This window comes from Hyla sarda, chromosome 4 (genome assembly GCF_029499605.1).
Source record: "Hyla sarda isolate aHylSar1 chromosome 4, aHylSar1.hap1, whole genome shotgun sequence".
NCBI classification, from domain to species: Eukaryota; Metazoa; Chordata; class Amphibia; order Anura; family Hylidae; genus Hyla; species Hyla sarda.
Genome location: NC_079192.1, coordinates 139,127,381 through 139,149,473, shown reverse-complemented (window position 1 = coordinate 139,149,473; position 22,093 = coordinate 139,127,381). Strand labels below are relative to the sequence as shown.

Sequence of the window (22,093 nt, the reverse complement as noted above, 5' to 3'; positions counted from 1 at the left end):
ATCAGAAAATAAATGTTACTAAAAGTCTTAAAATTGTTTAAACAAAATATTTGTAATTAGAAATGAAAACAAACAGGCCCGTCGCTAAAGGACAGGCAAAGCAAGCAATTGTTTGGGGCCCCGAGCTGGCCCGGGGCCCCAAGCAGAGCCGGTGCTTGTTGTGCTTCCTATAAGGCTGCAGCCGTCTTAGGGCTCTATAGATTGCCTCAAGCGGCTGCAGCACTCCTGGTCAACTTCCGAGTTCCTCCCTTTCCCGGTAGCGTGGCCGAGCTCCTCTTCCTCCTGGCTGTCAGTCCGGCCAGGTACCACACAGTACAGGAAGAGGAGATTCAATTTCCTGTTCCCAGCTGGACTGACAGGAAGTGTACACTGAGTACTCACTTCCTTTCAGTCCGGCTGGGAACAGGAAACTGAATCTCCTGTACCACGCGGTACCCGGACTGAGTGACAGTCAGGAGGAACTCGGCCACGTTACAAGGTCCAGGGAAGGAGCCGGAGGAGGTAAGTGAGAACATAGGTAGGGTAGGGAGGGGTAAAAAACATAGAGGGGGGGGGAGTAAAAAAAAAAAACATAGCATTTCTATTTTGCTTGGGGCCCCCAAACGGCCCTGAAAACAAAACAGTTATACCTTTCCCTTCCATTGAAATGATGACTAATATTAGTCATATCATCCATGTCTTCTCATTTCAGGTATAGATTGACCGCTGTAGCAGTGGATCACCTCGCCGGACCTTACCTTAATTATACAGTCATGTTTGTGGGCTCTGAAGCCGGCATTGTGCTAAAGATCTTGGCTAAGACTAATCCATTTTCCCTGAATGACAGTGTATTACTGGAAGAAATTGATGCCTACAACCGTGCAAAGTAAGCATTACCTTGTACAAAACAAATGTATTGATTTCACATGCAAGTTCGTCTCCTACACAATTGCACATTTTCAGTCTATTTACTCCTAATGATATCACCGAGAAAAGAACATTGTCAAATATACAAGAGTATAGGTTTAAGTAACAGTAATAAACACAAAATAATACAGTTTATGTCATAATCCATGTTCTCATATAAATATACTGAGAACCGGGACTTAACCGCTCCTACATAATTCCTCGGTAACATTCTCGACAGCAGTAAACATGAAATATTTATAAGTCAAACAATACGTATCTTAAAAGTAATCTTAGGCAAAATCAGAAGGACTCTTTCCAGCATCCCGGAAAATCTTTATGGGCCATTTTGAGAGTGTTATGTTCTTATTGGACCAAAGCGAATTGTACGTTTACTGTAAATGGTTCGTATAGATCCATATATAACTTCCAGGTATCTGACTACTTCTGAATAAGTGATCATATATTGATTTTTTGGTGTGTAACCCACATTGCGTACTTCAGATAACATTTCTATAGGTCTGTAAAGGCTTTTTGCAGCAAAGTTCTATGAGGAGACTTGCATTGAGTGTTTTATTTGCTTAACAACTATCAATCAGTTCAGACTAGTTAAGACTTTCCATGAGGTGTGTATGAATGGTGTTAAGCGCATGACTACTGCCCCATCCAGGAGAAAAAAGAAATGATGTCATGCAGTTAAAGGGGTATTCCAGGCAAAAACTTTTTTATGTATATATATCAACTGGCTCCGGAAAGTTAAACAGATTTGTAAATTACTTCTATTAAAAAATCTTAATCCTTCCAATAGTTATTAGCTTCTGAAATTTTCTGTCTAACTGCTCAATGATGATGTCACGTCCCGGGAGCTGTGCATGATGGGAGAATATCCCTTACATGATGGGAGAATATCCCCATAGGAGCTGGACAGCTCCCGGGGACATGAGTCATCAGAAAGCAGTTAGACAGAAAACAGCAACTCAACTTCAGAAGCTAATAACTATTGGAAGGATTAAGATTTTTTAATAGAAGTAATTTACAAATCTGTTTAACTTTCCGGAGCCAGTTGATATATATAAAAAAGTTTTTGCCTGGAATACCCCTTTAAATTCCAATTGCTTTGAGTTAGAAGTTAATGTGTTGCCTGCATTACCTCCAGCTATTATGGCTACAGTCAGAACGAAAATTGAATAGTTATAGTTATTGGATCAGAACTTCAAAGTGGGAAACACCAAAACTTTTTATTTTATTTTACTGCAAATAAATGCAGAACGCAGACCAATGTTTTAACAGTTTAAGGCAGTGTTTCTCAACCAGTGTGTGTCCAGCTGTTGCAAAACTACAACACCCTTTGGCTGTCTGGGCATGCTGGATGTTGGTGGTTTTGCAACACTGATTTAAAGGAATAGTCCGGTATAGGAAAAGTTATCCCCTATCCAAAGGATATGGCATAAGTTTCAGAACACGGGGGGTCCGCACTCTGGGACCCCCCGCAATCTCCCATACGGGGCCCCGGCTCTCCGGCCAGATGGCGTGGCCGACACATCCCCTCAATACAGCGCTATGGCGCCGAGAATACAGTGCTACAGCGCTCCAACTCTACCATAGTTGTATTAAGGGGACCTTTCACTCGCCGATTCATGCGGTGGTCAACACGCCCCTTTCCTGCAGACTGCTGGGGCCCCGTACGGGAGATCGCGGGGGGTCCCAGCAGTCGGACCCCCTGCGATCTGAAACTTGTCCCCTATCCTTAGGTTTGCTATGGGGATTTGCTTTTACTCTGGACAGTTCCTAAAATGGACAAAGGTGTCAGCAGAGAGTACTGTGGTCTGACAGAAAAGAAATATAAAAAGAAAAGAACTTCCTCTACATTATACAGCAGCTGATAAGTACTGGAAGGATTAAGATTTTTAAATAGAAGTGATTTACAAATCTGTTTAATGTTCTGGCACCAGTTGAAAAATCACTGTAGTACCACTTTAAAGTATATGTATATTTACAATGTATTTTTAATTTACCTTTATTTTGATTGTGAGACAACCCATTTATCTGAATGAGAAGGGAGTGAGGCCTGTCCTTCCTTTGATTCTATTGTATTCTCATTGTTATTGTATTTTTCCCCATGACTACTCTTATATTTACAAACCTCGCGATTTCCTCTCTGCAGGTGTTACGGTGACAGCGACGAAGACCGACGAGTCTTGTCCTTGCAGATGGACAAAGATCACCATGCCTTATTCGTAGCCTTTTCAAGTTGCATGATCAGGCTCCCACTCAGTCGTTGTGAGAGATACGGCTCGTGCAAAAAGTATGTAAAAGTTTCCTCGAGGTTGCAAGTGACTGCCCATTCCATAACAATTCCTTACCAAAATCATTCTTATTATTAAACAGGTCTTGTATTGGTTCGAGAGATCCTTACTGCGCCTGGCTAAACCACGAAACCTGCGGCAGAGTCAAGCCTGGCATGTTGTAAGTGTGATTACACTCCTACAGTAGTGATAGATCTAAGATTATAGCTATACGTAAACTGTTTTATTAGGATTATGTGTTTCTCCCTTCATCCGCAATGCCTGTAGATGTGACTGAAATTATTTGTGCTTAGTGATAAAAATTACGCTGTGTATTTTATATTGTATTTCTAACGTAATACTTTGGAGACAGAAAACATTAATCCTAGCGGGAATTGTAATATCTGCTTTGAATCCAGTTGGGAGGTAAAGTATTGCTCCTCTGGAGATTCCTATTAATTATCACAAAGCAGTTCTCCTGTACAAACAAGCATAAATTGGCTTTCTATGTTTACACAATATTTGGTCGCTTTTGTGTTTGCTGTTATAATGTATTTTCTTTATATCTAAGTGTGGAGTGTGTGTGCGCTGTTAATATTTCACAGTAAATCTCCTTCTCAATCCGCAGCTTCGGCTACGAACAAGATGTGGAACATGGTAACACGGCACAGCTCGGCGATTGCCATGGTAAGAACCAATCAATGCTCATCACGGCCTTTTAGTGTGTGCGTTGTAGTAGTAGTAGTAGTAGTAGTAGTAGTAGTAGAATACAGTGCTCCCATAATGCACATACCACCTTTTGACCGTAACCTTTTTTTTTTCCTTTTTCATGGGCTAAGCTGTTTTGCATTTAGTAGCAGTTGTGAAATGATGTTTTTTTTATTTTTCTTTGTATATTACTTTTTTGGCTATGTGCAACTGCTTAAGGACATAGTGAAAAAGAATCAACATTTTTTTTTTTTGCTTTTCGTTTTAGATTAGACTTTTTTTTGTTTGGTTTTGTTTCTTTTACTGATGACCTGTTCCTTTAATTTTAGAAAAAATGTCTACTACAACTACACCAGATTACAAAATATTTGGCGATCCAACATCTGGTTAGTTTTACTAATTTTATCTAAAATTAACTGCCTTTATCTTTCGGTTCAGCATTTTCTGCTCTTATGACCCCCCCACCCTTTCGCAGTTGGCCTCATTTTTGTGCTTCAACCTCATGCACTCACAAATTGCAAGGATAGATATCTGTCCTTTTTTTTTGTTTTTGTTCTTTTTTTCTTTAAGAAGCAGAGTGTGTGACCGCATGTTACCCGATTGCCCGTCATTGATTGATGCGTCTAATCTTTTATTAAAAGTCTTTAATTAGTATGTGACATTTCCACAGCATGAAAGCCAGCCAGCTTTCATTATGGCTCCCCATACATTTGTCAAAGCGTGTTTCTCATCTATTAGTTATAGATGATGGTCACATTTTTCATACAACATCTCTGTATTTGATTGCATACGTACTTTACTGTGTACTGCTGGGCTGTGAACGTTTGTCTTACCCTGTTATGTATGACTTAAATGGATCAAAATATTCAATGAAAAATGTAAATAATTGACAAGTGACTCCTATCTCAATGCTTAATTTTCCCTTGTTGCTTACCTGTGCAGCCATGGTAAAAGTTGATAAAATTGTTCATGAAATTCCGACACCTTAAATTACTCATAACCATCTTATTATCTTGAAAGATAAGTTGCCACTTCTTTGCCCCTGTTGATATCATTGCTAAAATACAATATAAACTTGTTTCACAACCAGGGCTGTAATATAAGGTGTAAATTTAAATGAAATTCCTTCCAATATATATGTGTATGGGATATGTGTTATACGGACTGCCAATATTTCTTAATGGTTTTTTGTGGATGCAGCTTCCCAAAGTGCCAATATTTGCCAGATTCCATCCCCTCAGTACCTACTTTAGAAATAAGACAGTTCCTGTTTGTAAGAAGGCTTTAAGGCACGGTACACATCCTACAGATTCATGATTGGTCCCTTGGGGGCCATTATATTGTGCACTGTAGTCCGGTTCTGATGTAAGTAGCATGTGCTGGAGGACTGACACCTGCCCTTGTCCTAAGGGAGCATTTCCTGCTAAAAAGGGGTATCTTTTTGTGTGTGTGTTGGCAAGGACCCTTTAAAAATTTACCCATCCTATTTAACTATTTATCTGACAACACACAAAATGATTGCTGTCTTTGTTTTGGATGGCGATAACTGTTTATCACTTAAAGAAATGCTAAAAAAAAAAAAAAAAATTATATTACAATTAAAAATGAGAAATATAAAATAATAAATATGTGTCCCCTGTGATACAGCATGCACCATCCCCCCCACACCAGCTACTTTTCTTCTTCAGTGCCCTGTGTCTGGCTGTAAGGCAACCAGCACCTAGCGCAGGAGCCCCGCTCCTCTACCCTGTTTGCAGTAGAACAAAAAGTCATTGAGCTCCACCCATTTTCTATGCCCTACGCCTTCAACAGTTTTTCAACCCCTGTATTCTCTGCAGGAATTCTTAGAGACTGTTTTAGGAGCTAGCAGAAAACCTTTCTGGCTGACATGGTTGGGGATTGGGGGGGTTTAAGAGTATGTTCTGTTTTACTTCTATCATTCATTTCAAGAATTAATGCTGCTTTAAAGGGGTACTCCATTGCCCAGCTTTTGGAACTGAATGTTCTGAATGCTGTTTTCGCGCTGCAGGGGTCAGCCACGCCCCCATGACCTTATGACCACGCCCCTCAATGCAAGTCTATGGGAGGGGGCATGGCTACGTCACGCCCCCTCCCATAGGCTTGCATTGAGGGGTATGGCCATGACGTCACGGGGGGCGTGGCTGGCCCCAGCAGCATGAAAACAGCGTTCGGAATATTTACTTCTAAACACTGGCCGGTGGAGTACCCCTTTCAGACTTTACATATTGCCCCTTGTTCTGCTACTATAGGCCATAATATATTGATGTGGTCATTGTATTGTAGCTGTGCATCAGAATAAAATGTAATAAACATCTGTTTGCTACCACAGACATTGAAGCTCCTTCCACTTCTGTTACCTCAATGACAAGTAGTCCAGTCATTCTTCCTAAAGTGATTGGTTCCTGGAAACCCAGAATGACTGGTTCTCGGAACTTTGTGTATGAAGATGACCCAAACTCCTCTGATTACATTGATACATTAACAGGTGTCCCAAATGGTAAGGCCTTAAAGGGGACGAACATTAACTGAGTGGAAATCTGCCACCTCCGCTGATTATATTTAACACCTGATTTGTGACGTCATTTATGAGGATTTGAAGCAGATTTACATACACACTGGCTCTAGCTGGCCTGGCTGTGAATTCTGCTTCCTATAACAAAGCTCTCTAAGTAATTCCAACATCTAGGAGGTTTGGCCGGTTTCCTCTCAGGCATGGCAGTGTATTTTTGTTTTGCTTAGATTATTTTGTATTATTTATATTTTGTTCTATATGATTTATTTATGGAATGGTAGTTTTCTTTTTTGCCATCATTAATTATGCATTTACATATGTGATTTTGTATGAATTTTCCATCACACATCCCTTCATTTGTTCTACCTCCCCGAAACATTTACCATGTGCTTTATACAACAAGACCTGATCCTTGCTACAACAACAATAACAACAGTAACAACAATACAATAACAGTTCCTGAGCAGACAGATAGTTTGGCATTTTCAGTAGCTGCTTTATGGCCAGTCCTTCATTTTTGTTCTAGGCAGTAATGTAGAAAAATCCCTTATATAGTACCACCTGAAGCATATTTCAGCACAAATACACCACCAAAAAAAAAAAATGTGCTAAGGAGACAAAGTACCCAGAAAAAGTTTCTTTATTTCTCCTAGACAAATAGGAGTACAGCTTTGATTTTCCCTCCTGACCATTCTTAGTCCAAAAGGTCTCTACCCAATACCTGAGGACCTGTAGTGCAGTTAAAATAGTACTCTTTTTATAAGTTGATGACGCCACACTAAGTACTATATCGTCTTAAAAGTACCATAGTCTAATAGTTTTATTTTGTAATGAAAGGTACCCCTGATGAAGAGACATAAGTTGTTTCCCAACTCTCAATATTATATATTATTGTTTTTTATACATTAGTTTTTTTTCCAACATTACAAAAGGTAACATTTGGCAAACTGAAGGGCCAGGTGTGTTCTCTCTCTCAGGAGATCTAGACAGTAAGAATACACCAGCAAAATAAGGATAATGAAAACAATCTGTTATAGAGAAGTCAAATGGCAAGATGGACAAGATAATGTGGACTAGACAGGACACAGCATGGGGTTCACTGAGGCCATACATTATACATTATCCACACATGATCCTCATATAAAAATCATCAATGTGCTTCCTGTCTTGGCTGCTTATCAGTTATTCTGCTGTTTTTTGTGTGCATGATTACCAACTTCTCTATTGTTTGTGGCTTTAAGTTCTAAATTTCTTTTCCCTTTACGATTTTCTTTCTTTTGTTTGTTGTTTAAGTTTTTTATTTACTTTGCACACTGCCAATACAATTGATAACCCGGAGCATTTCTTGCTAAATGTTCAAAGGCCTTCCCACTAACAGAATCTAGTTTTCTTTAGAAACGTAACCTCTATTAATTCTTAGATCAATTTGTTTAATGGCAGAATGAAGTATGGAGCTCAAGTGAGAGCAAATGGCTTCATTTTAACCCACCATATTTAACATTTATTGTAGTCTTTACTATATACGAAAAACTTTTTGCTTCTTGTATGTCTGTGGTTGCCAACTTTCCTTACTGATAGTTATGAAAAGTAAATGAGTACTAATCTAAATGTTTTCCTTCTAGGTAAGATCACACATACCAGTGCTTAAAGGGGTATTCCAGGCAAAACCTTTTTTTATATATATCAACTCCGGAAAGTTAAACAGATTTGTAAATTACTTCTATTAAAAAATCTTAATCCTTCCAATAGTTATTAGCTTCTGAAGTTTTCTGTCTAACTGCTCAATGAGGATGTCACGTCCCGGGAGCTGTGCATGATGGGAGAATATCCCCATAGGAACTGCACAGCTCCTGGGACGTGAGTCATCAGAGAGCAGTTAGACAGAAAACAACAACTCAACTTCAGAAGCTAATAACTATTGGAAGGATTAAGATTTTTTAATAGAAGTAATTTACAAATCTGTTTAACTTTCTGGAGCCAGTTGATATATATATATATATATAAAAAAAAAAGTTTTGGCCTTGATCACTCTCTGGTGGCAGGATACATGTTTAATCTTCCATAACTAATAATATGGATTTGCCTGAAGTCCCATAGACTTGCATTGGACTTTAGGCAAATCTGTATCCTGATCGCTGTAGTCTCAGGCAAGTCTCGGCTGCAAAGTTGCGGGAAATTAAACAGATATTCTGCCGCTGCAGTGTGATCGGAGTTACACTTTAAAATAAAATATGTTTAGGTATAAATGTACAACAAACAAAGGTCAAGTCCTGGGGAAAAAAGTGTGGGAACTCACCCATGATTTCCACTCAAGGGCTAGTCCTGCAGGACTCCTGCTAATGGGAACTGTGTTCCTGCTCTGGAAAAAGTGCAGGAACTCCGTTTCTGTGCGGTCCTGCAGGACTTGAGCCTTGACAACAAACCTATAGAAATGCTGAAAAAGAATGAATAAGAAATTCATGTATGAAAACCTCACAGTAGAGTATTTCTGAATAAAAGTAGTTCTGCAAATAAGAATCAACAAAGAACTCCTCAACAGGCATGTGGAAGACTATTACATCATTTTTGGAAGTGGTTACAATTCTTGCTATATCTAGCTAGTTTCATCCAGTTAAGGAACACTTCTCAGTGGGACAAATATGCAAAAATAAAGAAAAATAACCAGTTTTTGTTAGAATCATCAGGGTAAATAAAATAAAGATTTTTTATTGTGTAACAGTAAAGGACAAAGTAACTGTACCATAAGGAATGATGAATAGTTATGTTCCTATCTTACTGTAGTATTTGTAGTTAGTGGTTAGTCCGCTAGTAAATGTATGGCCAGTAGGTTTGCTGAATTAGATCTACTGTCTAGAAATAAAATTCCCACCTGAAAAAAGCATCAGTTCACATAGCTGTTTTTGTATAACATATAACTTGAGTGACATAGCACCACTGCCTTAACCACCATTGTGCCATGTTGTACTACTCAAAAATTCATACTTGAGGCCCTTAAAGGGGTACTCCGCTGCTCAGTGTTTGTAACAAACTGTTCTGAACACTGAGGCCGGCACCGGGAGCTTGTGATGTCATAGCCCCGCCCTCTCATGATGTCACACCCTGCCCCCTCAATTCAAGCCTATGGGAGGGGGCGTGTTAATGTTAATTTCCAAAACATATTGCATATGTAACCATGGATACTTTTATTTCAGTCTATAAATGGTACTAAGAAGAACAATTTGCAGTATCGTCATATGTAAAAAACAAAACAAAAAAAAAAAAAACACTCCCGATGAAAAACTGCAAACACTAAGCAATTCTACTAACAGAATATGTACCTATATACACCCCCCAGAGTCCATCTTACAGGAGCAGAAATCTGTATTCTGATTGTCCCTTTTAATGCCAATGACAATGTTAAAACAATATGAATAGTGATTTTTCTCTCTCTTCCACATAAACATGACTTTATATAGTTAAAATAGATTTTTCTTACTTGATTTGTTAGAGAAAGAAAATCATCTGTATTGATATATTTTAGAAAGAAGGACAGCTAGAGTAGCTCCCTAAGGTGAAGAGATCACCAAACAGCCCATATCGCTGCTTCCTGTGAATGTGACAAATGGGAGGTGGGTTAAAGGGGTACATAGGTGGAAAACAATCAATCAACTGGTGCCAGAAAGTTAAACAGATTTGTTAATTACTTCTAATTAAAAATCTTAATCCTTCCAGTACTTATCAGCTGCTGTATACTACAAAGGAATTCTTTTCTGTTTGGCCACAGTGCTCTCTGCTGACACCTCTGTCCATGTCAGGAACTGTCCAGAGCAGTATAAGTTTGCTATGGGGATTTTCTCTTGCTCTGGACAGTTCCTGACATGGACAGAGGTGTCAGCAGGAAGCACTGTGGTCAGACAGAAAAGAAATAAAAAAAAGAAAAGAACTTCCTCTGGAGCATACAACAGCTGATAAGTACTGAAAGGATTAAAGGGGTATTCCATCAAAAAACTTTTTTTAATATATCAACTGGCTCCAGAAAGTTAAACAGATTTGTAAATTACTTCTATTAAAAAATCTTAATCCTTTCAATAATTAAAAGGATTAAGTTGAGTTGTTGTTTTCTGTCTGGCAACAGTGTGCAGTTCCCGAGACAAGCAGAGATGTCAGCAGAGAGCAGAGTAGAAGAGGTTTGCTATGGGGATTTGCTTCTAAACTGGGCAGTTCCCGAGACAAGTGTCATCAGAGAGCACTTAGACAGAAAAAAACAGCTCAACTTCAGCAGCTCATAAGTACTGAAAGGATTAAAAAAAAATTAATAGAAGTAATTTACAAATCTGTTTAACTTTCTGGAGCCAGTTGATATATATATAAAAAAAAAAAAAGTTTTTCCTGGAATACCCCTTTAAGATTTCTAACTAGAAGTCATTTATTAATCTGTATACTAACAACCTGTTAGTGTTTGAATTTATGCTGAGAAGCAAGTAGATCAAAATACAAATTGTGGATGTTCAGCTGTGTTTCGTTTCCTCTATTTTTGTTTTACAATTGTAGTCTGTCCCCTCTTTCATAGCCAGCACTCTTTTTAATTAGCAGGAGACTGCATAAGGGTTTCCTCCTAGCATTCTCCCAGTCCTGTGGCAGGGAGCACTTGGTAGGTATTCACATTGGCGTGGTTGCACTGCGGCGGTCTTTGTTACTGTGATGCTTTGTCTGCGGGGTGGTGGGGCCCGGAGTCAGGAGCTTGGTTGGGCAGCAATGGGGCTGCCTGGCCACTGGGTCGCTCCCCCTGTGGGCATGGTGTTGTGGTGGTTGTAGTGGCCGCCGCCCGGCGCTACGCCAATGTTGGGTTAGGGACCCACTCTAAATAGGTGGCCTTGACGTGGCGAGTGGGCTTGTACTTTTTGATCAAAATGTATACTAACAAGTAGATCAAAGTACAAATTGTGGCACCTGTGTTTCTTTTTCTCTATTTTTGTTTTCATTTATAAATCTGTTTAACTATCTGGCACCAGTCAATAAAAAAATAAAAAAATGTTTTCCACCGGAGTACCCCTTTAACTACCGATACATTTGAAATGTCTGAATTGCTTACTGACTTGTTAAATAATAAGTGTTGTCAATTCCTTTACAGAGCTGTGGAATATGCTGACGTTATAGAAATAAATAAGATGAATAAAAAACAAAAAACTTACATACAGTTGTATAGTGCATCATCAGAAAGGGCCCTGAAGCCTTCACCTATCATGAGCTATTAATAAGCTATGAGTGGATAGAACACCCAAGATTTCCACATATACTGAATGTCCTCTCAGCTGCCATCCTTTATAGATGTTGGCACTCATGACTATGACGCAGTAGGATGGAGTTTCAGGCAGAGAGCACAATTAGCTTCAGGTGCCCAGGGAATGCAGCAGTAGATTCCTCCTATTCCCTGAAGTGAAGATTATTTTCATGGCATGTATACAAATTACTAGTCCTGGATAATTATCTTTACAGCACTTGCGGTCAACTCGCAAATTGCTTAGTATTTTTTTAGACAATACAATTTATGCTTAGGAAACAATAAAATAGAACTTAAACCATTCATTATTACCTATATCTACATTCATGGCCGTAAATGTTGGCACCCCTGAAATTTTTCAAGAAAATGAAGTATTTCTGACAGAAAAGGATTGCAGTGACACATGTTTTGCTATACACAGGTTCATTCCCTTTGTGTGTATTGGAACTAAACCAAAAAAGGGAGGGAAAAAAAGCTAATTGGACATAATGTCACACCAAACTCCAAAAATGGGTTGGACAAAATTATTGGCACCCTTAACTTAATATTTGGTGGCACACCCTTTGGAAAAAATAATTGAAATCAGTTGCTTCCTATAACCATCAACAAGCTTCTTACACCTCTCAGCCGGAATGTTGGACCACTCTTCCTTTACAAACTGCTCCAGGTCTCTCTTATTGGAAGGCGCCTTTCCCAACAGCAATTTTAAGATCTCTCCACAGGTGTTCAATGGGATTTAGATCTGGACTCCTTGCCGGCCACTTCAGAACTCTCCAGTGCTTTGTTGCCATCCATTTCTGGGTTCTTTTTGACATATGTGTGGAGTCATTAGGGAAGATTTCTCAAAACCTGTGCAGAGTAAAAGCTGCCCAGTTGCCCATAGCAACCAATCAGCTTGCTTCTTCCATTTTTAACAAGGCCTCTGCAGAAGAACAGAAGCGATCTGATTGATTGCTATGGGCAACTTTTCCTTTGCACAGGTTTTCTCCTGCATTGTCCTGCTTGAAGACCCAAGATCTCTGACGCAAACCCAGCTTTCTGACACTGGGCTGTACAGTGAAACCCAAAATCCGTTCATAATCCTCAGATTTCACGATGCCTTTCACACATTCAAGGCACCCAGTGCCAGAGGCAGCAAATCAACACCAAAACATCATTGAACCTCCACCATATTTCACTGTAGGTACTGTGCTCTTTTCTTTGTAGGCCTCATTCCATTTTCGGTAAACAGTAGAATGATGTGCTTCACCAAAAAGCTCTGTCTTGGTCTCATCTGTTTTCAAGATGTTTCCCTGAAGAATTTTGCTTACGCAAGTTCATTTTGGCAAAATGTAGTCTTCAGGGGTGTGGAAGTTTAATAAAAAACTACTTGTCCACGGGACTAAAACAGAGCAAAATCTACTTGTCCCTCATGACGATCCACTTGTCTGGATCAATTTTTGCTTTTACACTCTCATTTTTTCCTCCTCGCCCTAGAATAGCCATAACTACCTACTATAATGATACCTTTTAATTTTTCAATAACATTCCCCGAACCCCCCAAAAAAATGTGTATATATATATATATATATATATATATATATATATATACCGTATTTATCGGCGTATAACACGCACTTTTTAGGCTAAAATTTTTAGCCTAAAGTCTGTGTGCGTGTTATACGCCGATACACCCCCAGGAAAGGCAGGGGGAGAGAGGCCGTCGCTGCCCGCTTCTCTCCCCCTGCCTTTCCTGGGGTCTAGAGCGCTGCTGTCGGCCCTTTTCACCCCCTGGTTATCGGCGCCGCTGCCCGTTCTGTCCCCCTGACTATCGGCGCCGATAGCCAGGGGGAGAGAAGCGGCGCCGACAGCCAGGGGGAGAGAAGGGGCAGCGGCACCCATTGCCGGCGCCGCTGCCCCGTTGCCTCCCCCCATCCCCGGTGGCATAATTACCTGAGTCCGGTCCGCGCTGCTCCAGGCCTCCGTCGTGCGTCCCCGGCGTCATTGCAATGCGCTGAACGGCGCGGCGCATGACGTCAGAGCGCCGCGCCGTGCATAGCAACGACGCTGGGGACGCACGACGGAGGCCTGGAGCAGCGCGGACCGGACTCAGGTAATTATGCCACCGGGGATGGGGGGGGGCAGCGGCGCCGGCAATGGGTGCCGCTGCCCCTTCTCTCCCCCTGGCTGTCGGCGCCGCTTCTCTCCCCCTGGCTATCGGCGCCGGCACCGATAGTCAGGGAGACAGAACGGGCAGCGCCGCCGATAACCAGGGGGTGAGAAGGGCCGACAGCAGCGCTCTAGACCCCCAGGAAAGGCAGGGGGAGAGAAGCGGGCAGCGACGGCCTCTCTCCCCCTGCCTTTCCTGGGGGTATATCGGGGTATACACGCACACACACGCACCCTCATTTTTTCATGGATATTTGGGTAAAAAACTTTTTTTACCCAAATATCCTTGGTAAAATGAGGGTGCGTGTTATAGGCCGGTGCGTGGTATACCCCGATAAATACGGTATATATATATATATATATATATATATATGAAAAGAACAATAAGGTCTGGCACTAGAGTAGTTGCAGGTAAAAACTGTTTGTTGCTTTATTGAAGATATCGCAGTACAAAGCTGGAAGTTGTACAGCTTTGTACAAGCATTTAGCCGGAGGCGGTACCGGTCAGCCCGTGGCACAGGTGGAGAGGTGGGCGTGCTAATGGTGAGTGGCTCACAGTTCAAGCCTTGATATATACATATATATATATATATATATATATATATATATATATATATATTCGGTGAAATTGAAATAGTAAAAAAGATAATTAGCAAATTTGGTGGTTTTTCTTTTCTACGCCATTTACCTTGTGGTTGAGCTACATATTGTTTTGATACTTTAGGCCGGACTGATAACAGCAATACCAGATTTGTATAGTTTCTGTGATATTTTACTAATTAAAAAAAAAATCAGAACTTTATCAAAAAATTTTTATTGCATTTTTTTTTACCCTTGTAACTTTTTTGTCAAGGCTGTATGAGGGTTCACTTTTTGCGCCATAATCTGTTTTTTGTATCAGTACATGTCTCTTTAGATGCCCGCTCCGATTAATTTCATTTAAATATTGACGGATAGTTGGCACTGACACTGATGCTCTCTGAGCCTGTAGGACAGCTTGAATATCTTTGGAACTTGTTTGGGGCTGCTTATCCGCCATCTGGACTATCCTGCATTGACAACTTTCATCAATTTTTCTCTTCTGTCCACGCCCAAACTTCTGTCAAACTTCTTGATAATGTTGCGCACTGTGGACAAAGGCAAATCTTGATCTCTGGAGATGGACTCATAACCTTGAGATTGTTGATATTTTTTCACAATTTTGGTTATTAAGTCCTCAGACAGTTCTCTTCTTTCTGTTGTCTATGCTCAGTGTGGCACACACAGACAAACAATGCAAACACTAAGTGCAAGACATTACATGCTTGAAACAATCTTATTTTTCCACAATTTTGAAAGGGTGCCAATAATTTTGTCCCGGCCATTTTTGGAGTTTGGTGTGACAATTTGCATTTTTTCCTCCCTTTTTTTGTTTAGTTCCAATACACACAAAGGGAATAAACATGTGTATATCAAAATATGTGTTACTGAAATCCTTTTCTGTGAGAAATACTTTATTTTCTTGAAAAATATCAGGGGTGCCAACATTTATGGCCATGACTGTATCTGTATTGTGCAGGGAAATCTTAAAGAGGTCTTCCCATATCAAAAAGTGATCACATTTCGCAAGGATATGAAATGTCCTTATGATTGGTGGAGCTCCGACCTCTGGGATTCCCAAGGGCCATGGAGACTAAAGGGGCCACAGCACTGATTTAGCTATGCACATGGGCACTTGGCCAACTTTCTTTAGGGAACTGTGGCACAATGATGGGAATACTACTTATGAATTAATGATGGAAATACCACTTAGTGGTAGCAACTAGGACAATATACCATAATAAGTAATAGACTAGGGCCTAACTGTAATAAAATGGCAGCATTCCTGTGACCCATATGCTATATTTTAATGTTTCCATATGGAAATAAAGTTACAAGCAACAATGTAAAAAATGTTATACAACACAAGGTTTTTATTTTCTTTGCGGCCCTCAGGATACAGTAAGGCTGCATTTACACTGTATGTTTTTGCTGCAGCTTTGAAGCCAAAACCAGATGTGGATCATAATAAATTAGATAATATAAAGAACTGGTGCTACTTCTACCGTTTTTTTTTTTAATCCGTTTTTTTTGTAATCCGTTCCAAACCAAGAGTATGAGTAGCACCTGTTCTTTTATTATCTAATTCATTCTGATCTACACCTGGTAAGAGCTGCCTAATGTAGCAGTTCATGTTGCTGTGGATCATAAAACTCACAACAATATATATACTTAATGAACATGCCTTAATCCTAAAATATTAGACTAAATTAAATTGGCCATATAGGGAAGGTAAATGAGTAAACTTTTTGTATCATAAGTTTGTGTATTGTTGCATTTTTGTAGAGCAGTGAAAAATTGAGTGTGTGTGTCCACTAGTAATTACCTTCCTTTTTCCTTCTGATTTTCTGCTTGACTTTCCATCAGCCTTATTTAGTGCTTGTGCGTTGCTTTCTCAGCCTTGACTCCATGTAATCATATCACAGCAGCCAAAATCTCATTAGCTTAAGTAAACGTGGCTAGAAGCACAGGTTCACTCACACAAGAGATTGGTACAAATCACATCAAGACTAGGGCTGATATAAGCCCCAGGGATGAACCATGATACACTTACTGTATTTCCATGTTTTTTGTTTTTTTGTAATGCCCTTTACAGTACCCTGGAAGGATTTGATAGTATACAACATATTTTGTATAAAATGTCTATGGTAACTTAAATCATACTTAACATTCTCAGTTTCCCAGTGAACAGACTGGTACCAGACATTGCATACGCCATACCGAGCACAAACAACAATTGCCCCTAAATCTGCTGTAGCTGTCACTCGATTTCATTTTTAGCTTCATCACTTCCCCTTTCCAATTTGTTTTCCATCCTGACTGACACGGGGACTGATAGAAAGAAAGATGAGAACAAAATGCAAATGATCTGATTAAGATAAACACATTTAATGAGCTGCCTCTGCTTTGTTAATTGTCGAGTTGTTCTAAATTGTACAGCTATTTCCTAAAACTTGGCATCTATTTATTTTAACAGGTGTAAGATGGGAAGTACAGTCAGGAGAATCTAACCAAATGGTCCACATGAATGTTCTGATCACTTGTGTCCTTGCCGCATTTGTCCTTGGAGCGTTCATTGCAGGAGTGGTTGTCTACTGTTACCGGGAAATGTTTGCACGGAAATCCAGGAAGATGCACAAAGATGCAGAGTCTGCACAATCCTGTACAGACTCAAGTGGAAGTTTTGCCAAACTAAATGGGTTGTTTGACAGCCCCGTCAAAGAGTATCAGCAAAGCATTGATTCACCTAAACATTACACAAATATATTGACTAGTAGGAAGGATTTGCCACCCAATGGCGACACAAAGTCCATGATGATGGACAGTCAAGGACAACCGCCAGAACTAGCTGCACTTCCAACTCCAGAATCTACTCCTGTGCTTCAGCAAAAGAGCTTACAGCCCATCAAAAACCAGTGGGAAAAGGCACAAAATAATTTAAACATTTCACGGAAAGAAGCACCTCTGAAAAGTCCACAGTTTTTTCCTTCCAGTCCTCCTCCTCATTCACCTTTAGCTCACGGACAAATCCCAAGTGCAGTTGTTCTTCCGAATGCCACTCATGATTACAATACATCATTTTCTAATTCAAATGCGCACAAATCAGATAAAAAACTCCACAATATTGAGCATTCTTTAGTAAAACAGTCAAGTAAAAGGGAGCGACGCTCTGTGGATTCAAGAAACACACTGAATGATTTCTTAAAACACCTCAATGAATCCCAAGGAAATCCCAAAGCAATGATGGCAGATATTCAAGTAGCCCATCAAAATTCCCATCAGCCTCCACGACAAACGTTAATGCTTGATACAATGGGAAACATGTCTGAAATGCCACCTAAAGTTCCAAATAGGGAGGCATCCTTATATTCTCCCTCCTCAACTCTTCCAAGGAATAGCCCAACAAAACGGGTGGATGTGCCTTCCACCCCCAATGGGCAAATTACATCTCTAGAATCACAAAGAAGTTATCATAAAAACTCTTCACAGAGGCATTCAATATCAGCAATGCCTAAAACTATGAACTCACCAAATGGTGTTTTGATTTCAAGACAGTCCAGTGTTAATAGAGGTTATATGCCTCCAAGTCCTAACCCAAGGATGGACTACATGCAAGGAACACCTGTTATTGTTCATCAACAGACTTCCTTGTCGCGGCAGAGCAGTTATACGGGACATGGAACTCTCCCTCGTATGGGAGTAAAGAGGACACCATCTATAAAACCTGATGTGCCACCAAAACCCTCATTTGCTCAGCAAAACACATCAATTAGACAGCATAACAAATACAGCTACTGAGATCTATCATCCCAATAAAAAAGTATACAGTGATAAGGCATGGTGTTATAAAAGGACCTGTTAGGCAGAGACATGCTTGCCGAATCAGTCCCTAAGTGGCCAAAGAAGCTGTCTTTAGTTTGGCAACATCTAGTTGTTGTGCCAAACAGAGGAACTTCAGAACAAGTTTGGTAGGAACAAAGCAAAGGAAAGTGCTGGTCATTTTGCTTCTTTTGTTTGGAGAAATGTGGACATGTAGCACAGTGGGAGCTACTTCCATTACTGATACAGTACCAAGTTTGAAAAATATACTTGAACAGAAAAAAAAAAAAAAAAAAAAACGGGAATTCATTTTAAACTGCCGCTGTGTGTAGCCATCCCATTAAATGTGAACATATTACTATGTATGCATTCACCTTGCCTCTTGCACAAGTGTCACAAAAAGTGTCCCGGTTAGTAACGTTTGCATTTTAGGCCATTTAACATATCCTTAGTCTTGAGTGGCATAAAAATGTATGTCACAAATGATTTAGGTGTGTGTGTGTGTTTTTGTATGTGTGCATAAATGTTCCATACACACAAACACGTGCACGTTAGGTTTCTCATTGACATTTCTATACTATGGAACTGTTTACATTGAGCATGTCTGAACAAACAGTTAATTTCCTTCCACAAGTATTCTGCTGGTTGTGCAACTGAGGGCACCAGTCATCTCCCCCTCCTTGTCTTCTAGATTATTTACTTGGCTGAACATGGTACCTAATGCAAGAATGTAAAGATTTCTTAGAACTGTTATGCTGCTATATAAACAATATTGTATAATTCACTGGATGTCATGAGGAGATTCTATGTTCTTGCTTATTGGTCCTAAGAAAACTCTTGCCACTGTGAATTAAAGGCTATGGACACATTTGGCATGAAAATATTATCTTATTGTTGGTGAATTCTCTGAGTTTAAAAAAAGAAAGTTGCATTAAGTTTCAGTCTACAATCTTTGTTATATTTTTTTAGACACCCTGATATGCAGTTTGCAACCTGCTCCTAGTTTGTGCTTAGCCGGTTGTTGGTCTGTCTTCCCAGTAATACATGCTGAAAGTGAGTTGTGTGCCCAGAGTATTTCTGCCATCACTAACTTTCTTGTATCAATAGAACTTCATTTCTGTACCATTTACACCTTCCTCAGCTCCCCTTCCTTATGATGGATCTCCTCTCCCATGTCCTGACAGACATTGATGCTGAGGAGTGTGCTATTCTCCCTTCTCTGCAGACTGCTTGGAGGTCTCTCTACACTGATACACTACCTATGTGATTCACCCTATCTTCCCCTCTACTTTTCTCCTTATATAAAGTCTGTAATTTTACCTCCATGAATGTTTTTCTCCTTTTCCACTCTCTGATATGCCGTATACAACCTTCTCTCCCTCCCTGCTGCTATCTTTAATGCTGGTCATACACATGAGACTTTGATCTTCCACCAGATGGTCAGCCGAAATTGCCAAAATTGACGAACCATTATCTTGAGTATGGCTACCTAAATGGGATACTCCGCCCCTAGACATCCTCTCCCCTATCCAAAGGATAGGGGATAAGATGTCTGATCGTGGGGGTCCCACAATCAGACATCTTATCCCCTATCCTTTGGACAGAGGATAATATGTCTAGGGGTGAAGTATCCCTTTAACACCAAGAGAAGGTAGGGGGAGAGCTGAGAGAACTGACGCAGCCAGGAGCAGTGTGCTGGCAATTTTGTAGGACAGCCAGCTCTGTTAATACATTTTGCATACTACAAAATGGTAAGAAAATGTTATGACCGATATTTAGAAATATGTACTTAATGCTGCATTTAACAATCAAAGGTACAGTAAAAAAACAAAAGTTTTCATAGCCTTTAAGAGTGTTTTTTTGTTTTGTTTAGGAAAAAAAGTGTTAAAAAATAAGATCACAATGGCTAGTGTACTAAAAAAAAAGGATACTTTTTAAATAAAGCTTGCACTAAACAAATTGCAGACCTCCTAAGATGACAGTATACAATGGCATACATTGCTGTAGGGTATAAATGCTAGGGCATCTTATTTGTAGTAGAAGTAGTGTGTTACCTTAAGCCGTGATTACAAAAGCTGGACATAGAATGAAGGGCATTGAGAAGGATGTAATAGAAATTTCAGAAAAAGGTTGGATCCTAAATAAAGCCTTTTTCTGTTTTTTTGTGACATTATTACAGCGGACTTGTGAATAATATGAAAGCTGTGTTCACACAGATTCCCTTTTCTTCTGTGGTTGCGTTGGCTAAGACAAGAATGCATTTTATTAACGCATACACGGGAATCCAACAATAAAGCCAACGTGCTTCATACTGTATTCTTCAGAAATAAGCTACTATTCATTATAAGGGGAAAATGTTTGCATATGTATATGTTACCAGCCATCAAGGGGCAGTTCTAAAATCCAGACACATCAAACATGTGGTCTATACTTTTTTTTAGCAGTGTTTTCTGTCTGTGGCAGAAATTTCATTGACCGCTATATGTCAATTCACCCGTTGGGAGACAGCAACCGGTAACATTAATAAATATCTATGCAAAACTTTACATTGTATATTCTTGTTGTTTAGCGGAGGGTGTTTGTTCGTTAACTGAGGTAGGGAAAGTATACCTAAATATAAAGTGCCCCCACCCAACCATAGCCTTATTTCCCATGTTTTACTAATAAATCCCCGTCAACCTCTTACATGTATGTCTGTGAATGTTGTTTGAAGCCAATTTCATTTCAGGTTTAATAGTCCTTACAAGGGCTTATTTTTTATGATGGTTCTCTTTCTAAAGATCTAGTTTATGGAATGGCAAATCACTTGGATAGTGCTGAGCCACTTTGCCATCAGATCATTGCCATTGTGGCCCAGATCTGGAACAGACTAATATTGTTATACAGAATGTTGCCTAACAACCGCCCTGTCAAGCATGACCCACAAACATAATGCCTGACAAGTATGACCCTAGACATCACCTCTATTCCATCATATTAAAGGCTGCTCCTAAGCGGATTTGGTCATTTTCACTAAGTCCCCTAGTGAAAATGCATGACATGGCCTCAAAAATTTTACTTGACACATTTCAAGTTCTAGGCTTTAAAGGAGTACTCCACTGCCCCAGTGTTCGAAACATTTTGTTCTGAACGCTGGGTGCAGGCTGTGGGGGTCGTGACATCATGACCACACCCCTCGTGATGTCACACCCCTGCCCCTCAATGCAAGTCTATGGAAGGGGGCGTGGCACGCCCCCTCCCATAGACTTGCATTGAGGGGCAGGGGCGTGATGTCACGAGGGGTGTGGTCGTGACATCACTGACATCAGGATCCCCGCAGCCCTGCCCCAGCAGTGGAGTACCCCTTTAAGTTACACTTTGCTCCCAAATGGCAGTAGTTCAGCACTAATAAGCCCAAGTCCATACCTTACTCCCTAGCCACATATGTTAGGTTTTTAGAAGCAGAAACAGAGACTATATAAAAAGGCTAGTGTTTTTAAGGAAGTCATATAATGCCTTTAGTAATGAAGAAGCACTAAATGCCATACACTTGACAGACGTCTTGGACCTTAATGCAAGCACGAGTGCGACTAGAGCAATACAGTATAGAGGCTAAACACAGCAGCATTTCTCAAACAACTGCTGTCTGAGGTGTGACTGGATTAATCTAGAGGCCGCTGTGACTAGGCTACATCATAGATCACGGCCACCACTGCCCACTATAAAATAGGAAGTTTAACAATAGTGCAATGACAGTATGTGTATTTCATGCGTGAGTGGTTTTATGGGTCATGCCGGTAATGACAATGTGCTGTAAATATATGTGAGGGTACCTGAATCTGTGCATTTTGTGCCTTATTCATGAAAATACAATTTATGATAGTATGTCAAGTGTCT

At 40.1% G+C, this 22,093-nt stretch overlaps 1 protein-coding gene across 5 annotated transcripts in view; it reads left to right on the top strand.

Annotated features, from left to right (window-relative positions):
- The window catches only part of SEMA6D (semaphorin 6D), a 155,010-nt gene extending 133,603 nt beyond the window's left edge, over positions 1-21,407 (top strand). For 2 of the 5 annotated variants that reach the window (XM_056572288.1, XM_056572287.1), the window contains exons 13-19: positions 692-865; positions 3,050-3,190; positions 3,274-3,351; positions 3,799-3,857; positions 4,208-4,264; positions 6,229-6,396; positions 16,875-21,407. In XM_056572288.1, the coding sequence (XP_056428263.1) occupies positions 692-865; positions 3,050-3,190; positions 3,274-3,351; positions 3,799-3,857; positions 4,208-4,264; positions 6,229-6,396; positions 16,875-18,196 (1,999 nt within the window). In that variant the 3' untranslated portion in view covers positions 18,197-21,407. The remainder of the gene's footprint in view (positions 1-691; positions 866-3,049; positions 3,191-3,273; positions 3,352-3,798; positions 3,858-4,207; positions 4,265-6,228; positions 6,397-16,874) is intronic. The other 3 variants (XM_056572289.1, XM_056572290.1, XM_056572292.1) reach the window with 3 other exon arrangements.
- The last annotated feature ends 686 nt before the right edge of the window (positions 21,408-22,093 follow it).